This window comes from Chaetura pelagica, unplaced genomic scaffold, assembly GCF_000747805.2.
Source record: "Chaetura pelagica isolate M959 unplaced genomic scaffold, ChaPel_1.0 scaffold117, whole genome shotgun sequence".
Taxonomy (NCBI): domain Eukaryota; kingdom Metazoa; phylum Chordata; class Aves; order Apodiformes; family Apodidae; genus Chaetura; species Chaetura pelagica.
Genome location: NW_009954185.1, coordinates 38,148 through 56,218, shown reverse-complemented (window position 1 = coordinate 56,218; position 18,071 = coordinate 38,148). Strand labels below are relative to the sequence as shown.

General features: G+C 48.6%; 1 protein-coding gene across 1 annotated transcript in view; it reads left to right on the top strand.

Annotated features, from left to right (window-relative positions):
- Positions 1-6,098: 6,098 nt before the first annotated feature.
- The window catches only part of CECR1 (cat eye syndrome chromosome region, candidate 1), an 18,681-nt gene continuing 6,708 nt past the window's right edge, over positions 6,099-18,071 (top strand). The window contains exons 1-3 of the mRNA XM_010002920.1: positions 6,099-6,411; positions 9,328-9,553; positions 16,106-16,316. Of these exons, the coding sequence (XP_010001222.1) occupies positions 6,099-6,411; positions 9,328-9,553; positions 16,106-16,316 (750 nt within the window). The remainder of the gene's footprint in view (positions 6,412-9,327; positions 9,554-16,105; positions 16,317-18,071) is intronic.

Genomic DNA, 18,071 nt, shown 5'->3' with positions numbered 1-18,071 from the left:
TACTTCTTACTGGTCAGACTTGAAGTCTGTGTGACAGTGGAGCAACCTGGGTGATACAGACAAAGAGATTTGGAGAGCAAGTGAGAAGAGGAGATGGTTGACACTGTGGAGACACAGGTTGTCCTGGCAGAGGTCATGGGGATGGCCACAGCCCCAGAGTAACCAGGGATGAACTCAGATCCTCTGTATCAGAGTGTGATGGATTCCTGGGGCAGATGGGAGGGTTAGGAGTCAGGGCAGAGATGTGGTTTGCTTTAGGTTCTGGCAGGGGAAGGCAAGTGGGTGAAGCAAGAGGCAGGGAGGAAGGGAGAGGTTTAGATGGAACTTCTAGGAATTCTGCCCTGCTTCTTATGCAAGGGCCACCTTTCTCAAAATCATGCTAATCTGTGGGAGCCACCAGAGTCTTGTGATGGATAGACACCCTGGGGCAGGCAAGAAACCTGATCTGATTAAAGCAAAACCAAGAAAATGCTTCCCAAGGTGGCACTGGGCTTCTTCCCTCCCCAATGTAATTCCCTTGAAAGAGCAAGTCAGATACTCTTGCTAATCCATGATGCTTTGGTTGCCTAGTTTACTCTCATTTTTGCCCCTAGTAGGTAGGCAAGGGAGAGAATACAAATAATACACTGAAGACTCTGCTAATATTCTCAGGGACCCTTTACACAGAAACCTTGGAGACAGCCTGGGACCTGCCCTGGATGTCATTGAGCCTCTTTCTTGAATACCCAGGGCTCTCAGCTCCTGCCCTGGGAGCTCTTGGCAGCTTGCTGTTTGCTCCCAAAGCAACAGGGTGGTAACACACCCCGGCTGCCTTTGTTTTGTCCTTCCTCTTCCCAGCCCTCTGCTGCAGGTTGACAGCAGTGAGGAACAGCCCTGGGGAGCAGGTGGATTTTGAAAGAAATGATGTGGTTTGACTTATGTATTTGCAAGCTCAGCTCAGCAGCAGTCTGGCGTGTGTGCTGGCTGCTGCCGGTGAGCACTGCCTGCTCCTCTTGGGAGAGGGCGAGTGCCAAGGAAGCTGCTGGGCTCCTGGAGCTGTGAGCCCTGCCCTTGTGAGCAAGACAGATTTGAACTCCTGCAGATGTGTGGGGAATAGCTCAAAGCACCCTGTCTCAGGCGCTGGTGAGAGGAATTAATGGCTATTGCATTTGGGAGCCAGGCAATGATTAGCAATCAATGACTCTACTCCTGGAGTGATTCAATTCTTAGCTCCAGTTCTTGTAGCATCTTGAGTGTCTTATTCATTTTCAATCATCAGATAGCTATGGATGTAGCTCAGGAGGAGCAGAAGGACAGGTGGATAGAGGCATGACTGGGCAGCAAATGGTTTCTGAGCAGGGATGGAGCACCCTGAGGGTGAGCGGAGCTTGGCTGTAGGCCGGGCAGCAACACTGCCACCATGGCCCACAGCAGACCTGTGTCTTCTCTGCTGCAGGGCTCCTACTGACCTCTGCTTATCTGGTAAATAGCCTGGCTAGGCACAAAGAATGTGTGTGTGTGTGTAAATAGAAAAAAAACACCAAACAACCACCAACCTGTGCCCAGCCAGATGGGCTAAATAATCAGCAGAGGTCAGAGGGAGGCCCCCAAACATCATGGGCCAGTATAATAATAATAATAATAATAACAACAACAACAACAATAAGAATAACAACAATAATAATAATAACAACAACAACAATAATAATATTTTGCAGCACTTAGTACTTTTACATGTTCTAAGCATTTTGTGGGCATTAACTGAGGGCTGGTACTGCTTCGGAGCAAGGACGGGCATTGTCTGGTCCCTCCCAGGCCTACCAGAGAGGTGGGGCTCCAGGAGCAGGCTTTCCACAGCTTTTCCTCACTCACTGCAGCACCTGCCTGTGTATTTCCAGCCTTTTCTCCCACCTCACAGTTTTCCTCTCAAAGCTAGAGTAACTGCCTTAGGCAGACTTGCTTTAAAATTGCATTCATCTAGTGACACACCCAGGGGAGTGTGTCTATTTCACTACCACATATAGCAAATAATCACCACTGTCAGGGAGGGCAGCCAGGTAAGGAAGTGGTCCTATCTCACAAACGAAGCAGCTGGCACAGAAAGGATCACTAGCTGGTAGAGCTGGGAATGGGTTTCCCAGCTCCAACCTTCTCTTCCTGGCTTTACAATGGTATTTCTGGAGGATGACCCAGATTTCAGCATGTTCAGAGAGGCTACGAAGCTAAAAGGCACCCTGACCCTCTGTACTATCAGAAATGCTCCTTGGTTTGGATTTGGCTTACACAAAATGGGTTGTCTACACAGGAAACACAGCCAGGCTTGCAACAGCCCTAAATCCAGCCTCTGCTGGGTGTGTTATCACTGTAACTTTCGCTGCCACCTACACATGCTACAGGGCTTTAATCTGGGGCTAGGATGTACACTGGGATCCAGCAAGCTGATCCTCCTGCAGCAAAAAGAACTTGACAGGATGCTGCACAGGACTGCACACTACACCCAGCTGAAAAAGGAAGTGAAAAACTGCATGTCCACAAGCCTGATGCTGCTGCCCCTGCAGTCCCTTCCTGCACCCCACCACTGCAACTGTGTCCCTGCTCCCCTTTTGCACTGCTGCTGCAAGGGACTGAACAGTGGGTGCAGATACCCAGCTGTGGTAGCAGCAGGGAAGATGTGAGAGGAAGAGGTGGGGAAACATGCTGGAGGAGATGGCAGCCATTGCCTCCAAGAAGCTCGAAAGGTTTGAAAAAAACTGGTTCGCATACAGAACTGAAACTGAACGAAGGGGAACTCACTGAGACCACTAAGTGGTGGCCACCAGATATATAAAGCTTCTTCTGCATGTCATGTGCAGCTGGGCATAAGGAGTGTGACTGCAGCTTGCACAGAACTACCCGTGACAGCTTTGAAACAGGGCTTTTGAACACTTGTGAGCACTACTAGGTACAGCTGCAGCAGCCAAGAGGTCGGCATGGGCTAGAAACCCCCCAATAACCCAAGGAATATCTGGGGCATTCGAGTAGGGAGCAGGCATGATTGGTGTCCCTGTCAGCCCTAGCTAGACAGCAAGTAGGCCCAGAGCCAGGGATTTAAGACTATTTCCGGAACTAGTCAAGACTGGGCAGGAGCTGCAATTGTGATCTTGTGGACAGACATACAGAGCTATTACACAACCTCCATCCAGGCTACCCACTTCTCAGCAAGCATTTAAACTAGCTAAGAGGTGCATCACTGTGGAAATAACCCTTATAACATTCCTTGTTGGTTCTTTATACAAGGCAAGTCTTCCATGCCTTGGTTCCCAGGAAGGTCTGAAACCTGAGCTGTGAATGCCTGCAGGCACTAGAGGAACACAAGTCCTCTGACAAATGGGGCTTCTGGCTGGTAGCAACCATAACCCAGCTTGGGTTGTCTTGTTCTCCCTCCTTCTGCCCTCTGTGTCCAGATGGATCCTGACTAAAAGCAGCTGTGGTCTTATTTTACCAGTGCTGGCCCCATATGATTTTTATTTTTGGAGTGTGGACCACACTTTAATAGAGAGTAAAGCATCTCAAACACCTTAGTTCCTAGCACAACCCTTGCATCATCTGTACAGCACTCTCCTGGCAATGGCTGTGATTGCTTATATGGAATAGTCCCATTAAAGAAGTGTTTTATCAGTGGACTTAGGTTTTATTTTTCAAACTTGATTTGACAGGATGAACCAGTGCTGCAAATCTCTGAGGCCCTCTGGCAGGCATTTCCAAGACCCCTGCTTGGCTCTGAGTTGCTCTTTGAGGTCTTCCACACAGTGTTTTAGCCCCTCTCAATGCTCCTCCCTGGGAACCTGTCTCTAGGGCCCACTTGCTTGCTGCAGAGATGGTTTTCTAACTGCATTTGGTTTTATGGTCCTAACACCAGGCTTTACTACTGTGAGATAATTAGAGCAAATCCCTTCCTTCGCTTATATTGTTCCCTTGAAGGTATTTGTAGGCAGAATGCTTGTCCTTGCTGAACAGTCCCTTTTCTTCCCTCTGCAGTCTCTCTCTGTACCTCCTTGGATTCCTTCCATCAGCTATGCAGAACGTTGCATAGTTGGGTGAGTCTTCCACTCCTCTGATCTTCCTTTGGGACCGGGATCAGGACTCCAGAGAAACCCCGTCTTGCTGAGGGGCAGGCAAGGGGCTGCTGCCACCCCCCAGACATGCTGATCCTAAGGGGGTTCAGAGAGCACTGGGGGATTCTGGCTGATCCCTGCGTGGATGCTGGGACTGATCTTGGTGACAGCAAAGGGTGAAGGGACCAGGAGAGGAGGGAAAGCTGGGAGGTATGTGGCTGGGATACTCAGGAGGGTCTGCTCACCCCCCTCTTTCAATCTGTTGCTGTGGTGCCAGCAAACGACATTTAATGTGTCACCGATCAGATTCTACCTTTTCTGCCTCAAAAACACTCTTTGTGGCTGCTGTGGGTTGTTTCCCATAGCTTTGGCTTACAGGATCTTTGTTTTTTTTATTAAAAGAATTAAAATTGTTAACATTCTGATTAAATTAAACCAAACGGACTTTGTTCTCCCCTGGAAGCTGTTTGTGTAGCATCTGTTTTAAATAACTCTAAAACTCAGTCCATTCAACTGCGCAAAATAAAACCGTGAAATTACAATATTTGTTGCGATTTTCAAACGAATAAGTACATTTTAAAAGAAGTGGATTCAGACCATGCCCACCTCTCCCTGATGGAGTCCCCAGGAGCAGGTGTAGCCCCGTGCAGTCAGTCAGACGGATGTGGGCAAAACATATTAAAACAGCTTGATCATACGACTGTTTTGTCAGGTAAAAACCCGTCAGTAAGTAGAGTTTGCAGTGCTGGGCAGGGGGCAGGGCTGCAGAGATGAGTGAAAGCGTCCGTCCCTGTTCTGTGGGGGGAGCTGGAAGGGGCTCCCACCCGCTGGCCCCTCTGCTTTGGCCCCCTGGTTCCCAGCCCGGCTCCCTCCAGCCGCCTGCCCGTGCATCGCTTTCTCGTAACCTCCCGTGCCTCCTCCTCCGTGCGCGCCGGCGGGTCCCTGCCCTGCCCTGCCCGGCGGGACGGACTGAGGTAACTGTGCCCTGCTCTTCTGGGCGGCAGCTGGATGAGCCCTGGATGCCAGGAGGAGGAAAGTTAACCGTAAGTGAGTCACTCTCACCAGGGATAAGACAGCGCCTTCTCAGATGTTCGTGTCGCTAAGTTCAGCGCCAGCCCTGACGCGGGGCTGCCTCCCCCAGCACATCTCCATCTCCCGGCACCCGCTGGTGGGGCAGAGGCTGAGGGGCTGGAGGCACCTGGGGCTGGCACGTGTGCAAGCAGCGGCTTGCTGTGTAAAGCACAGGGGACCATTGCAAAACGTCGAGCCTTTCTCCAGCCTGCTTTGGTCCGGAGGGATTGGCGTGGAGGGTCACACACGCCTGGTGTTGAAGGATTATATTGCAGCTGTGCTTTTTTGGGGAAGGGCAGAGATCTCAGAGTTCTCATGTGCCTGTCTCCTGTGATTTCTTACTACTCCCATGTTTTCCCTTCCATCCTTTCTTCTGGGATTGCAAGAAAGGGACATGCCTCTGCACTGCAGGGGAAGCCAGGGGTTTTCTGCACATAAATTAACCCCTCTGATAGTCACAATATACTATAGGAGTGCAACAAGGGCCTGACTGTATGGAATCAGGTTCCCCTTAGCTCTCACAGAAAACAAACACACCTTAAGTGCTGTGGCCCCCTGCTTCCCTCCCTAGGATGCTGGCAGCAAAGGAAGCACCTTGTCACCAGCACCCCTTATTCTGATGGGCTCCGTCACAGCTTGCAAGCCAGAGTCCTGACCTCACCAGTCCCCTGTTCCAGGGAGGTTGCAGGTCTGTGTGATGTGCTGCCAGCCTGATTTGGGGAGCAACATGTCCTCTCCACCCTGCCCACAGTCTTGCTGTGTGCAGACAGCATCATGGGGAGTACGTGAATGCGTAGCCCTAAATACAGGGGACACTGGTACCAAACGCTCCCCTGGTAACGCACCCAGTTAATCTACTACTTTTACAGTCAGCAGTATAATGTTAAGATGTCACCTTCTGACCTGTGCTAGTGCTCCAATTTTCTTTTATTCCCTCACAGGGGCAGCGCTAAGATGAAGCTTCCACCTAGGCAAGGCACAGGACTGTTGTACTTTCTCCTGACTTTGGCTTCTCTCTGCCTTTCCATCCCACTGTGGAAGGACCGGGACTCCCTAATGCAGGAGGAGAAAGCCCACCAGACAGGTGGCAATTTGGTGCTGAGTAGACAGGAACAGCAGCTCAGCACAAAGCTTGTAAACCTCAAGGAGGAGGAGGTTGCAGCAGCCGTGGCTACGGGGCAGTTCCCTCCAAGCATGCACTTCTTTCGGGCCAAAGGCCTCATTGACGGGAGCACCGTGTTCCGCATCTTGCGGCGCATGCCCAAAGGTAGGCCTGGCCCCAGGGCTGCTGGTCGTGCCCATCCTCCTCTGGTCTTTCACTTTCTGTGCCAGAGCTGGGACAAAGCATGAGGTTGGTTTAAGGCAAGTTTGAGAGCTGTAAATTATGCTTGCTGGGTTCCAGGAAGAGCCCTGCCTCTGAGCTCGGGTATGGGACGAGGTAGAGAGGAAGAGGGGGATGAATTGAATGAATACACATTTCCAGCAATTGTAGCATTTGCTGTAACTACAATATGGAACCTTGAGCCTTTCAAGCGTGGAGAAAAGGCAGAGGAAGCAAAGACAACAAGACATCAAACACTCATATTTGTTCAGCATGTTCCAGCCAGGGCCTATCCTTTTTCCATGCATAGCACAGGTGTGCTACCAGCCTTGCCTTAGCCCACTTCTTGGCCAAAAATGCTGTATGCCCCAATAAGTTTTTGAGCAGGTGGTTTTGTAACAGGGCTGGAAGTCTACTAGGAAGTCTGGGGGCACTAGAGGAAGGTGCTACCTCCCACATAGCAAGATTTTTGACTTGTGGAATGGAAGTCAAGCCTGTGTTCATGTGGCCTTCAGAACATGATAAAGAAACTGTTGCATTCCCTCACTTAGTCTTCTTAATCAGGTTCTCTTCTGTGCACTTACAGGACATCTCTTATCAGGACAGGCATTTCTCCTCTTGTCTTTAGAGATGTCATTTCTTTCCTGTGGTGCAGCAATCTCTGTTCTGTTGTGCTGCTATGCCCTATACCAAACCAACCCAATACCAAGTTTTTAAGGCATTTGAATAATGTATTTGAATAATTTAAATAATGGTATAAATTTGTCAAATACCTTTACCACATCGCCCTGTGCATCCTCTGATAAGCAGGTGGGATACAGCAGCATTTGAAAACTCAGTGTTCCAGGTTGTGATGGAAAGGAGGAGAGAAGATTTTTAGCCAAGTGGAAGTCCAAGTCACCTACGATATGTAGCAGAAAGCTTGTGTTCATGTCCCTTAGCCACTGACAGTTCAGTGGAGAAGCAAGAGGTTCAGATGATCACAAGAGGAAGGCTTTGACTCCTACCTGATTAGTTTCTCCCTCTGCATCTTTGATTCAGTAAGGAAGAATTTGAACAAGGTGCCTTCTTCAACTAAAGATGTAAGAGAGTTGCAGCAGACGTTGCCAATACCCCCATGGCTCTGAACACTATGTCCACCCTTCCAGGTGTTCCCTCTTTAGATACAGAGTCCTATCACCTTGTCCACATACCTGCCTGGAAATAGGTTGATGACCTGCTTTTGAAGACTTTGGAAACAAGTTCCTCCACAGAAGCATGTTTTACTTGCAAGGCTGTGACACTGGCACATGGATAAGAGCTATCTTCCTCACTTCCCAGCTTCTCTTTCCCAGCCTCTGGTGTGGGATGAGGATCCCTGGCTTGCAGCTTTCTAATCCATTACCAAAAATGACTGGCGTGTCAGAGCATGCATTACCCTTTCGTTGCTGAATTGAACAATAAGGAATTTAAAAGTACCCTCCTCTTCAATGGAGTACCTTTGATACAAAGAAGGAAACAAAACAAAAACAATTAACTTTTCAATCCAGGAGATGCCAAAATGGATTCTCAGAATCTTTGCAAGAGCTGTAAGCTTTTAGGGCCGAGATCACATCCTTTTAACTCTTTCAGTAGAACTGAGTTTTAGAGTTTCAGTCTTGATCAGAGCCCTTTGGGAACTGCTGTTGTTTCAAGGACTTCTGTAATTTCTGTTGCTGTTCACATAGGAAAGTGGTCTAGACATTTGTGGTATGTCCATTCTGTCAACATAGCTCTGGTGAAAGCAGTAACTACAGTTGCCCAGCATCTAAACACTCAGACCCTCTATAGTGAGAGATGATAGGCATTACAGCCTGTATTAGATTAGTCCACTATAGATTGTAGTCTTGAATTTTGCCTAATGTCACACGCATGTCAGTCTTCTCTTTTGTTCCTCCTACTCATGTTCTCCCTTTTCCCTCCACTAAGGGCATCAAAGCTATTTTGACTATGAGGTCTCCCCTAGGCTAATAAAATACATACATGTAAGACTTCAGCTCTCTCACAATACCTTCCCTTAACAAAGGTGAAGCTTAGTTCAAGCACAAGTAACAGCAGAAGTCTTTGCAAAAGGAGAGATTTTAGCAAAACAAAAGGATGGGCTGAGGAAGGTGAGCATGCAGAGGATGCTTCCTGTGCCAGGAAGACTGGCAGTTGCCATCATACTGCACAATAACAGAGCATCCCAAAGGCCCTTTATGCTGACCAGCAACAGATGTACAATGTAAGCAAGGACACTTTTGATAAGGGATAGAAATAGATGATACTTCTGCATGTGAGTACAATTCCCTGGTGTGTCATGGCCTGGGATTTTGGTGTATGCCAGAGTTTCAAAGAGATGACAGAAGAGACAGAGACCAGATGCAAAAAAAATATTTAAAAATGAGGCTGGGATTCAAACAGCACAGGTACAGAGGCTTGCTTCAGGTCTGCCACTCAGCCAGCATGCCTTGTAAACTGCTGCCTACTGTGCGAGTTCCTCTTTAAATCAGTGGGGCCTGAGCCAGCTCACAGCAAAGTCTGTCTAAAAGACCTTTAATATCTTGAAGTATTTTCCATCCCAGTAGAGATGCAGAGTTCCCTACTGATTTCCCTCCTCCCTTTGCTCCCAGGGAGCCTTCACACTCTGCCTGCCCCACGTTTGATGTGTAGGGGGCCACATCCCCCAGCATGGGGGAGGCAGAGCAGCCACTCCATCTCTCTGCTCGCAGAGGACACTCACAGCTATCTAGAAGCACTTCTAGATGCCCCTGGATAGCCAGACTTGAAATATTGCCACATTAAAACTCCATTCCTTCTTTTCAACCACTTTGTGTCATTGGGATATACTTTTCTTCCCACCAGGTGCTGTCTTACACCTGCACGACTACGCCATCCTGAGCGTGGACTGGCTGGTGTACAATGCCACCTACCTCCCCAACTGCTACATCTGCTTCACCAACACAGGCACCGTTCGATTTCGCTTTTCCAAGCCTTACCCTCCTCATCCAGTACCAGCCCAGTGTTCCCAGTGGGTTTTGCTGGAGACCTACCGTAAACAGCTGCGCAACGTGACCGAGTTTGATAGCAGGTGAGTGAAGAGGGAGTTGTGAGCCTGGCAGTACTTCACAATAGCCTTGTGTATCCAACAGGGTTGTTCTGGTCCAACTTTCCCATTTGCTTGCTGCTCTGAAAGTGGGAAATTGTTTCAGGCTGCATACATAGAACAAGCCAATAGTAATATAAGACTTTCAAGGTTGCAGCACTGAGTACACCATAGTTAGAAACCATAAAAATTGAAGTTTCCTGTGCACCCTCACTCTGGTCCTTCACACAGACATGCTGAAGACAGGGGCTTAAGTAGATTTATGTGACCTGCCCCCACCACTCCTCAGCACCCAGGCTAGATTTGCTCCCAACATGGGACAGGGCTGCATTGTGAAAGACCTTGCCTCATCCATTGAGGTGCCCTGGAACAGGATAAGGAAGTCAGGTAACTGAGGAACAGGCTCTCCCCAACAGCAAAGAAGGCATTTGTGAAGTCATCATCTTGGGCAAACTATTTATGTTAGCTAATGCACTCACAAAAGAAATCCAAAGCAACCCAAGGAACCACCCAACCCAGCCTCCCCATTCTTGTCTTCTGAGAGGTCTCTTCAAAACCCCACTAGGACCCACCACACTGAAGTGTGGGGATGAGACACATTCTCAACAGGACCCTCAGGCATCAAGAACTGCAACTTGCCCTCCTACCCTCAGACAACAGGTTAGGTCTCAGCCTGGGCACTGGCTGAGCCAACAAACCCTACACACAGGTCCTCCCTGGTAGCGCTCCTCCCTCAACACCCCCCTGCTAACAAAGCTTCTCCCATTTTGGGGGAGGCCCCCTATACCTGTCCAGAAGCTCACACCTAAGATAGCTCCCAAAAGCACTGCTCACTCTCTTCCAGGAGCTCCTCACCCTTAGCTGCTGGCAGCCTTTTATCAGGACCAGGTGTTAGTTGGCTGCTCAGCAGCCACTTAACCATTTAATCACTTACTTGTGGGTGGGAATGGTTTGGTTCCCTCTCCAGCCAGTGGTGTTAGAATCAGGAAGCCATGTCTCCCCATTCAGGGGCCATGGATCCCAGGGAAAAATCCTGCCAAAAAGGTCCAGAGGAAGCATGTAGTTCTGCATGGTGTGTGGTGGGCTGGAGAGAGCAAGCTAAATAATGCGTAGAGTCAGACACTGAGTGATGAGGACAAAGGAAAATACTGAGTAGCGATCCACTCAGAGGGCACCGCTGTCCTCAGCGCTCCAGGGGACTGGGGTCCCACGGGAAAAAATACTGGGGGGTGTCATGTAATTAAAGACAGTATTGCCATGCTGACACACAAGGGGAGGGCTGGATTAAGAAGATATGGGTGACTGTAATCATGGCATTTCCTAAGTGAAACTTCATGTATTTTTACTGTAGTGCTCTTCAGTAAGAGTGTGTGCTCTTAAATAGAGACCTATTAACACTTAGGGAGCTGCTGTCCCCTCCACATGGAAGCTGTCTGGGCTTTACAGATTTGGGAAGGAGGTGAGGTTGGGCTGAGGAACTGCCAGACCTTTGGCATGGTATTGCCTTCTCTATCCAACCACATGAAGAGACAAGGCAGAGGGAAACTGACTCTCCAGGGCATCTGCTGCCACACTCCAGCACAGATCTCAGCACGTCCACAAGGGAAGGAGAAGGTACTGCCAGTCCCAAGGTTCCTGACTTTTTGTACTCTGAGGCTTAACTGCCCTGACATGATGGAATAAATAAGATCCAGTGAGAAGTCACTTACACCTTCCAAAGAGAAAACTGGTTCTCCATTAGCTCCCTTCCATTTCCACTGGGACTGATGATGAGGGAAATATCGTGGCACCAGCTCTCTTCAGCCCCACCAGAAGACCCATAAATAATGTGCAAGAGACTGGATTTTGAAAGAGCTTCACTTCCTGCAAGCCCAAGCAATCGCACTGAGTATTTCAAAACTGCCTCAAGAGCAACCCTTTGTTGTATTTGGTTTTGGTTGTACTTCCATAGACTGACATCTCTTTCTGGCTGGGGCTAGAGGCCCTGCCACCCTGTACACCTGGGTGGGTGGAGCTGCTTGTTGGTTCCCTGTGGTCCTGTTTGGGAACACCACTTTTCAGAGGCAGTGTTATCACATGCCTCTTCTTTTGTATTAGTTGTCTGGCAGTGCCTAGTAGCCACAAGTCAGAGCAGGACTTCAAGGTGGCAGGCACTGCACAGGGACACAAGACAGACCCCCCAAAAAAGGACCTCCCCAAAAGCAAAGCAAGGCAAACCAAGCCCCAAACCAAGGCAGAGACCAATTAGGTGATTTTCCTCAGCAAATGCGTGCTAGAGCCAAGTACAGACTTGGATCTCTTGCATCCTGGGTGATCAGGCTTACTCATTTGACTATGTTGCCCTTCATTTCTTGCCCTTCTATGCCCATCACCACAAAATCACAGGGGAGTCATTGAACATAATTTGCAAACACATGAACAACAGCCACATTGAGGCGCTTCCCCTCCTATTTTTGTCTAATCCCTGGGTACTAGTCTAGGGGTTAGGAATGTTTTTTGGCCGCCTGGAAATAGGTCTCTAGCCAGGAATAGGCCCCAATCTGTTCTGCTTCTCAGTTTCTGGAAACTCTCCCAGTCTCTTGAACATGTGCATCCCAGGCTACCTCTTTCCTGCACTCTTCTTTGCCCTTGAGCACTGACAAACTGAGAGAAAGCAGATGTCAGAGGAAGGAACGGATGGATAGTTGGGTGGTTTCAAGAAAGTATCAAGGGAATATGGCAGCAGGGAAGGGCTCTCATGCAAGACAGGGTAGATCAGCAAATGTGAAGGGAACAATGGGAATGTTTCTGAGAGGATGCACCTCTTTCACCTCAGTGCATTCCTAGCCAGGAAAAGATGGGGGAAAGAGGTAACTGCATTACGTTTTTGCTGTTTGCATTTTTAGGTACATATGCATACGTATGGGTGTGTGTTTTGGAAGGAAGTCTTTTTGTTTGTTTCCCTCAAAAGAAGGTTTAATCATTCCTATTCAAAACTCACATCCTATGAGCCAAGACCCCAGAGTATTCTGTTATTGGTGGGCTTCCAAAAGGATGCTATTATGAGAGCCAGGAGACCATGGGCCAGGAGACAGTGAAAGGAAGGGAATTTTGCTTTGAGACCTAGAAGAAAAAAATATCTCAATTTATTTACTTTACAATCTGTTACAATATAGGAGAATGCAATTTTTTTTCCTCAAGATGCAACATAATGGCCACAGCCTCTAAGGCAAGAGCCTGCCCCTAGATATTTAGGGAAACAACGTTGACATTCCAGATATTTGTAAAATACCACTGCACACCCTCCCCCGCCAGCAGCCTGAGGATTAAGGCTGTGGCCAGCAGCACAGCTCCAGCAGCCCAGTGGAGCTTTCTATCACCAGGATGAAATCATCTCTGAGGGAGCTGACACCGTGGCCGAGGCTACAGGGATAACTCCCCTGGGCACTAATGGCTGCCCAGACCACCATCACCTTCCCCTCTGTATCCCCCAACTGCCTTATCTCACAGAGAAATGGGGCAGTGTGTGCATTACAAGGGAGGGAAAAAAATAATTAAAAAAAAAAAAGAGAGAGAGAATAAAAATCCACTACAGAAACAAAGCACTCTGCTCCCTCTACAAGTCTCCCCTTGGGGAGGAGAAGAAGAGGGGACGAGAGAGAGAGAGAAAGCGAATGAACCACATGTGACAGATGTTAGTCACACTATTTAATGCACCACTGGAAGACATTCAGATACTATGGTGAGGAGAGGGGTATAATTACCCATCGAGAACAGAAAAAGAAGCAAGAAAAAGAATCCCTTTAAAAACAAGGCAACAAAACCCTTTGCTTCTGCATTATATAGCACAAGAAAGCAAAGCAGTTAGGGTAAAAAAAACAAAACAGGAAAAGAGAAAGCAAAACGACAGCTGAAAATAAGTAATCCTTAGCTGGTCGTTTTAGCTGTGCCCCTTTGGGCATATGGATTGCAATAGCATTGTTCAGTGCATATATGACATGACATGGAAGGCTATTTGTAGTCTGCACCTGATCACTGGCGAGGGCCCACTCCAGAAAAGAAGCAAAAAATGTGTTTACGAAGCTTTGCTTCATCTGCATGAGCTGCTGATGACAAAAGCCCCTGAACCCCTAGGAGATTATCCAGTTATCAAGGATGGATCACTATGACGCAATAAATCTTCGACAGCTATAGGGATCAATAATCAGTCTCAAAGGGAAGGGGATTATAAAAAAAGCACGACTTGATTTATGTGCTTTTAGGAGCTGGGCAGTGTGGGGATTTATTGATGTTTCTAGCCCAAGAGCACAGGCTAAGTAAACAACCACAAGTTTGTACAGCTAGATTTAAGGGCAGGGAAGGGAGCCCTGTGCACGCTCGTTGCTGAAGGAGCCGAGTTCTCACAGGACAAAGGGAGAAGGCAGTGGGAGCCCAACTAACCGCCCAGCCTTATCTGAAAGGGAGCTGCGTGGGGTGGCGAGAACGGGCTTGCATGGCCTTTTGATCCACAGGGAGGTTTTTTTCCCTAGGTGCTTGCAGAGCTGGTGGGAACAGCCCCGTTCGGCTCTCGGCTTCAGGCAGGTGCTACCGCTGGTATGTGGGCTTGGCGAGGAGCTGCCCTTTGGGCCAGGAGGGGAGCGGAAAAGTCTCTTTTCCCCAGCTCTTCCCACATGAAACTTCCTCTCCCCTCCCCGCCGAGCTGCAGCTCAGCTTTTCTGCTGGCAGTTGGCCTCCTCCTCAGCTCCAGCAGCTGGATCAGCACCTTCATGATGCCCCTGGCTCCTGCATTCCTGGTTTCTAGGGTGATGCTGCGGTGTCTCCCGCTGCTGTGTGCTCCCCACTGCCTGCTGGAAACGCTGCCTGCCCCTGCCATGGTCCAGCTCAGCCCCCTTCGGTTGCATGGATTACTGAGCAGTAGCTGGGGTCCCCCAGTGTCCTGTGATAATGGCACCAAAGCCCCTATTGTAATGCGGAGGAGGGCAGAGGGAGTTGCTGTGGAAACCTTAACTCTGAATTTTCCTGGCTGTTGAGCATTTAAAATCTCATCCTTAATGGGGCACGAGCATCTCTTCGTGTACAGTTTTGCTTCTAAAATTGCTCCCAGCAAAGAAATTAACAGAGTGAAGAAGAAATTAAACTGTAGCCGCTGGAAGGTGGTCCTTAGAGAATGAAACAGCAGGCAGATGCTGAGAGGATGGGCTCTGTTTCATGGGTAGGATGGAGTGACTCAAAAGGAATGTCCCTGCCTGAGAAGTCTTAATTTATGAGTTTGGACCAGATCACATTTTACATCTGTGGCAGGGAGGTTTTTCATTCCATCCACAGAAGTCTCCTGGAAGAAGATAATAAGAGCACAAATCAAGCCCACACCTCCCATATAACAGAGCAGAGCACTGCATGAGAATGGGGCCAAAACATCAAACACAAAACATTATTAAAGATTAGTAGCTGTTACCAAGAGGAAACAATATAATTGGGTGAAAGATGAAGCATGGTTGAAGGCATTTCTTTCTGAACCTGCTTAGTCCCTGATGCTAAATAAGCATCAGGCCTGGCCAGACTGGCAAGCCCACCTCCCTGCAAGCAACCACCTCTGTAGCTTACTGCAATGGCTTCAGTTTGTCCGCCCAGGAATGAAGTTAATTACCCCTGTATTGCCATTTAGACTTTGCCAGCCAGCCTGGGAAATTTATTATGAGCTCCTCTTCAGGTGGACACCAGTGGTTGGAGGAGAGCTGTTGCCAGAGGCAAGGCTTTGGGCGGGATGAAGGCTATAAGCTTGTCAGAGGACAGTGTTGTAGCACAGATGCTCACCTTGTCCTGAGTGCAAGATGTAGCCCACAACTAGATAATCATGCTATGACTGGCTCCCTGAAACTCTGCTTGACAAAACTACCCACCACCTCTCTGGATTTCTGAAAGAAGCTTATACACCAGCTGAGCCTATGGAGGAAATAAATATGTTTCCTTCTCACTAAGGAAAAGCCAGGACCTGCAATTCTTGCCAGTTGTTCCCAGCAGATGAATCTGAAGAACTTGTCTGCAAGGCAAGCAGGATATTGGGTTTGGTCCACTGGGGGAGAAAGGACTTCTGATTCACAGTGATTTCCCCCATTTATATTAGATGATGTATTTTGACAATATAAAGTACAAGGGCAAGTCATAGACTTAGTAAGCAGGTGGCAGAAAAGTTACCTGAATGCTTCCTAGTTGCACCATACATTGTTGGGCCCATTGTACTGCAGCTACTACAGGCTCTGAGTTAGATCCTAGTCCCTTATTGTGGCAGGAATGTCTCTGCACCTTGTCTAGGTCCTGCCCGAAGAACATGTGCCTCCTTCAGCACAGCCACTGCTCTGCTGCAGCCCAGAGCATGAGGGCTGTAGAGTGTCATGTCCACAAAGCTTGGCTGCTGACAGTAAAACTCACATCTATCTTGGAGGAGACCTATTTCCTCCTGCACTGAACACCCAGGTGCCAGCCAGGGTTTTTTTGCATGCTGAAAGCCAGTTGCCATGTTCTTCTCATTCCTCCTCTTCTCTTTACCCTTTTGTACAGCTTGCTGAGAAACTTGACCCTGGTGACAGAGAACCCTGAGCTGGCCTACCCTTCTCAGGCTTTCATCTGGAAAAGATTTGAAGAAGTCTTTCTCATTGTCTCTGGACTTATCTGCTATGCACCTGTGTTCAAGGCCTATTTCTACCAGGGGCTGCTGGAGCTCTATGAAGATAATGTACAGTATGTTGAGATAAGAGCCATCCTGCCTACGGTACGTATTTTTTGGCTTCCATAATATTCTCCATAACTTTTCTCAAGCCCTATCTTGAATTTATTTTTTGAATGTTTGCATACCTGCCCTTTTAAGGATGCTGGAAAACCTTGATCATATTCAAAGGTCTTTGTTGGAGATTTGCATAGGCAAGGGCTTGAAAGTGAGAGACGCTTTGTTCTTAATGGCTAAGGAAGATACCAGCTGTGGCAACAGTACAAAACTCCATTGTATAGTCTGACTGGGAGCTGTGTCAAAATCTTGCTGGTTGGGAAGACGTATCTCAGCTTTTTTCTGCACCAGAATCACCTGTTGGGTCTTCTGGGACAATTTCTCATCTTGAATAGAGTTGTATTCTGGAATAGCTATGTTATTTTAAATCCATGGCTTATTTCAGAAGGATTTATCTGAACAGGCTAGTAAACTGATTAGCAAAGCAGAGTCTTTCACAGTTTGCAGACAACCTAAAATTTTGGGTATGTATGTGAAGTTTGAGTTGCTCCTTTCATCACCACTAATGCTAAAATCTCTTGGTAATAGTTATGGCCCTTCTCCCTGCATATTACCTGGAGCTTCTCAGGTTGCCCTATAATCCCATGCTGCCCCAATGCCTTCCCAAACACCAGCAGACCCCACCCATTGTTCTTTGGCTATAATGGTTACCACTTTCTCAGTGGCAGTTTCTACACAGCAGGCACACCTGTTCCATACAGTTCTCCAGCCCAGCTGCAAGCAGGGTGGCATGTGGGTGGGAGCTCTGTCAGAGAGGAAGATGCCTTATTGAAACAAACGAGCCTGGGCCATTGCTCCTTGCTACACCACCTGCCTCCATATTCTTAACAGTCCATTGCAACAGGAATGATGCTGCTGTGTAAGGTACATCTGGCAGCACCTGCAGGACCAGGCAGTGGTGGTGAGTCGTGCATGGGAATGCAGGCAGCAGCTTGCTGCTGGCACTGTAGTGTCCACCAGATAGAGCAGCCATGCTGATGTCTTGCTGGTGGCCTGACTCCCAAACGTGCCTGCCAGCAACTTCCTTAAATCATTTGCCTTCCATGCAATTGCTGGTGGGCTCCAGCCAGCTGCAGATGAATGTCTGTGATCCAGCAACCGCCACTGCTGCTGGGCAGGCCTCTGCAGCCACCCTGTCAGCAGACAGGCAGGTGGTGTGACAAATTTGGAGGCTGATCTGACTTTGTGCATGCTCCTCCCTTCAACAGCTGGGCAGCGGGGCAGCTAGCCCTGCCCTGTTGTGGCTCAGGCTGGTGCCATAGCAAAATATGGCTCCGTGTCAGGGCTGCAGGCTGGCACTCATCATGCCTGAGATGAAAAGGGTGTATTGGAGACAAAAAAAAAACAACAGAGGAGGAGAAGACCACAAAGCTTATACATATCTTTGCTGGGGGTTGGTCATGAGCCAGCTGCTCTGAACTCAGTCACAATCTGTCTTTGGGGTACCTGGAAAGAGAAAATAACAGCAACGTCAAAATTCCTGTGCTGTGAGACAGCAAGAACGCTGGCAGCCCCCCAGGTCACACAGGTTTCCGGGCCAAGAGTATCTGCGATGATATGAGTGTGTGGGCCTGACTGGAAAATACCCTGCATTTACCAGCAGCCCTTAGACATGGTTGTAATGTCTTTTGAAGAGTGGCTTGGACGGGGTCAAGTTTACACTTATTGCTTAATGTTAATTACTGCTGAGTACCCGTGGGGGTGTGGCTGAGCAAGGCGTCTTGGGCTACGGTGGGTGTGCCT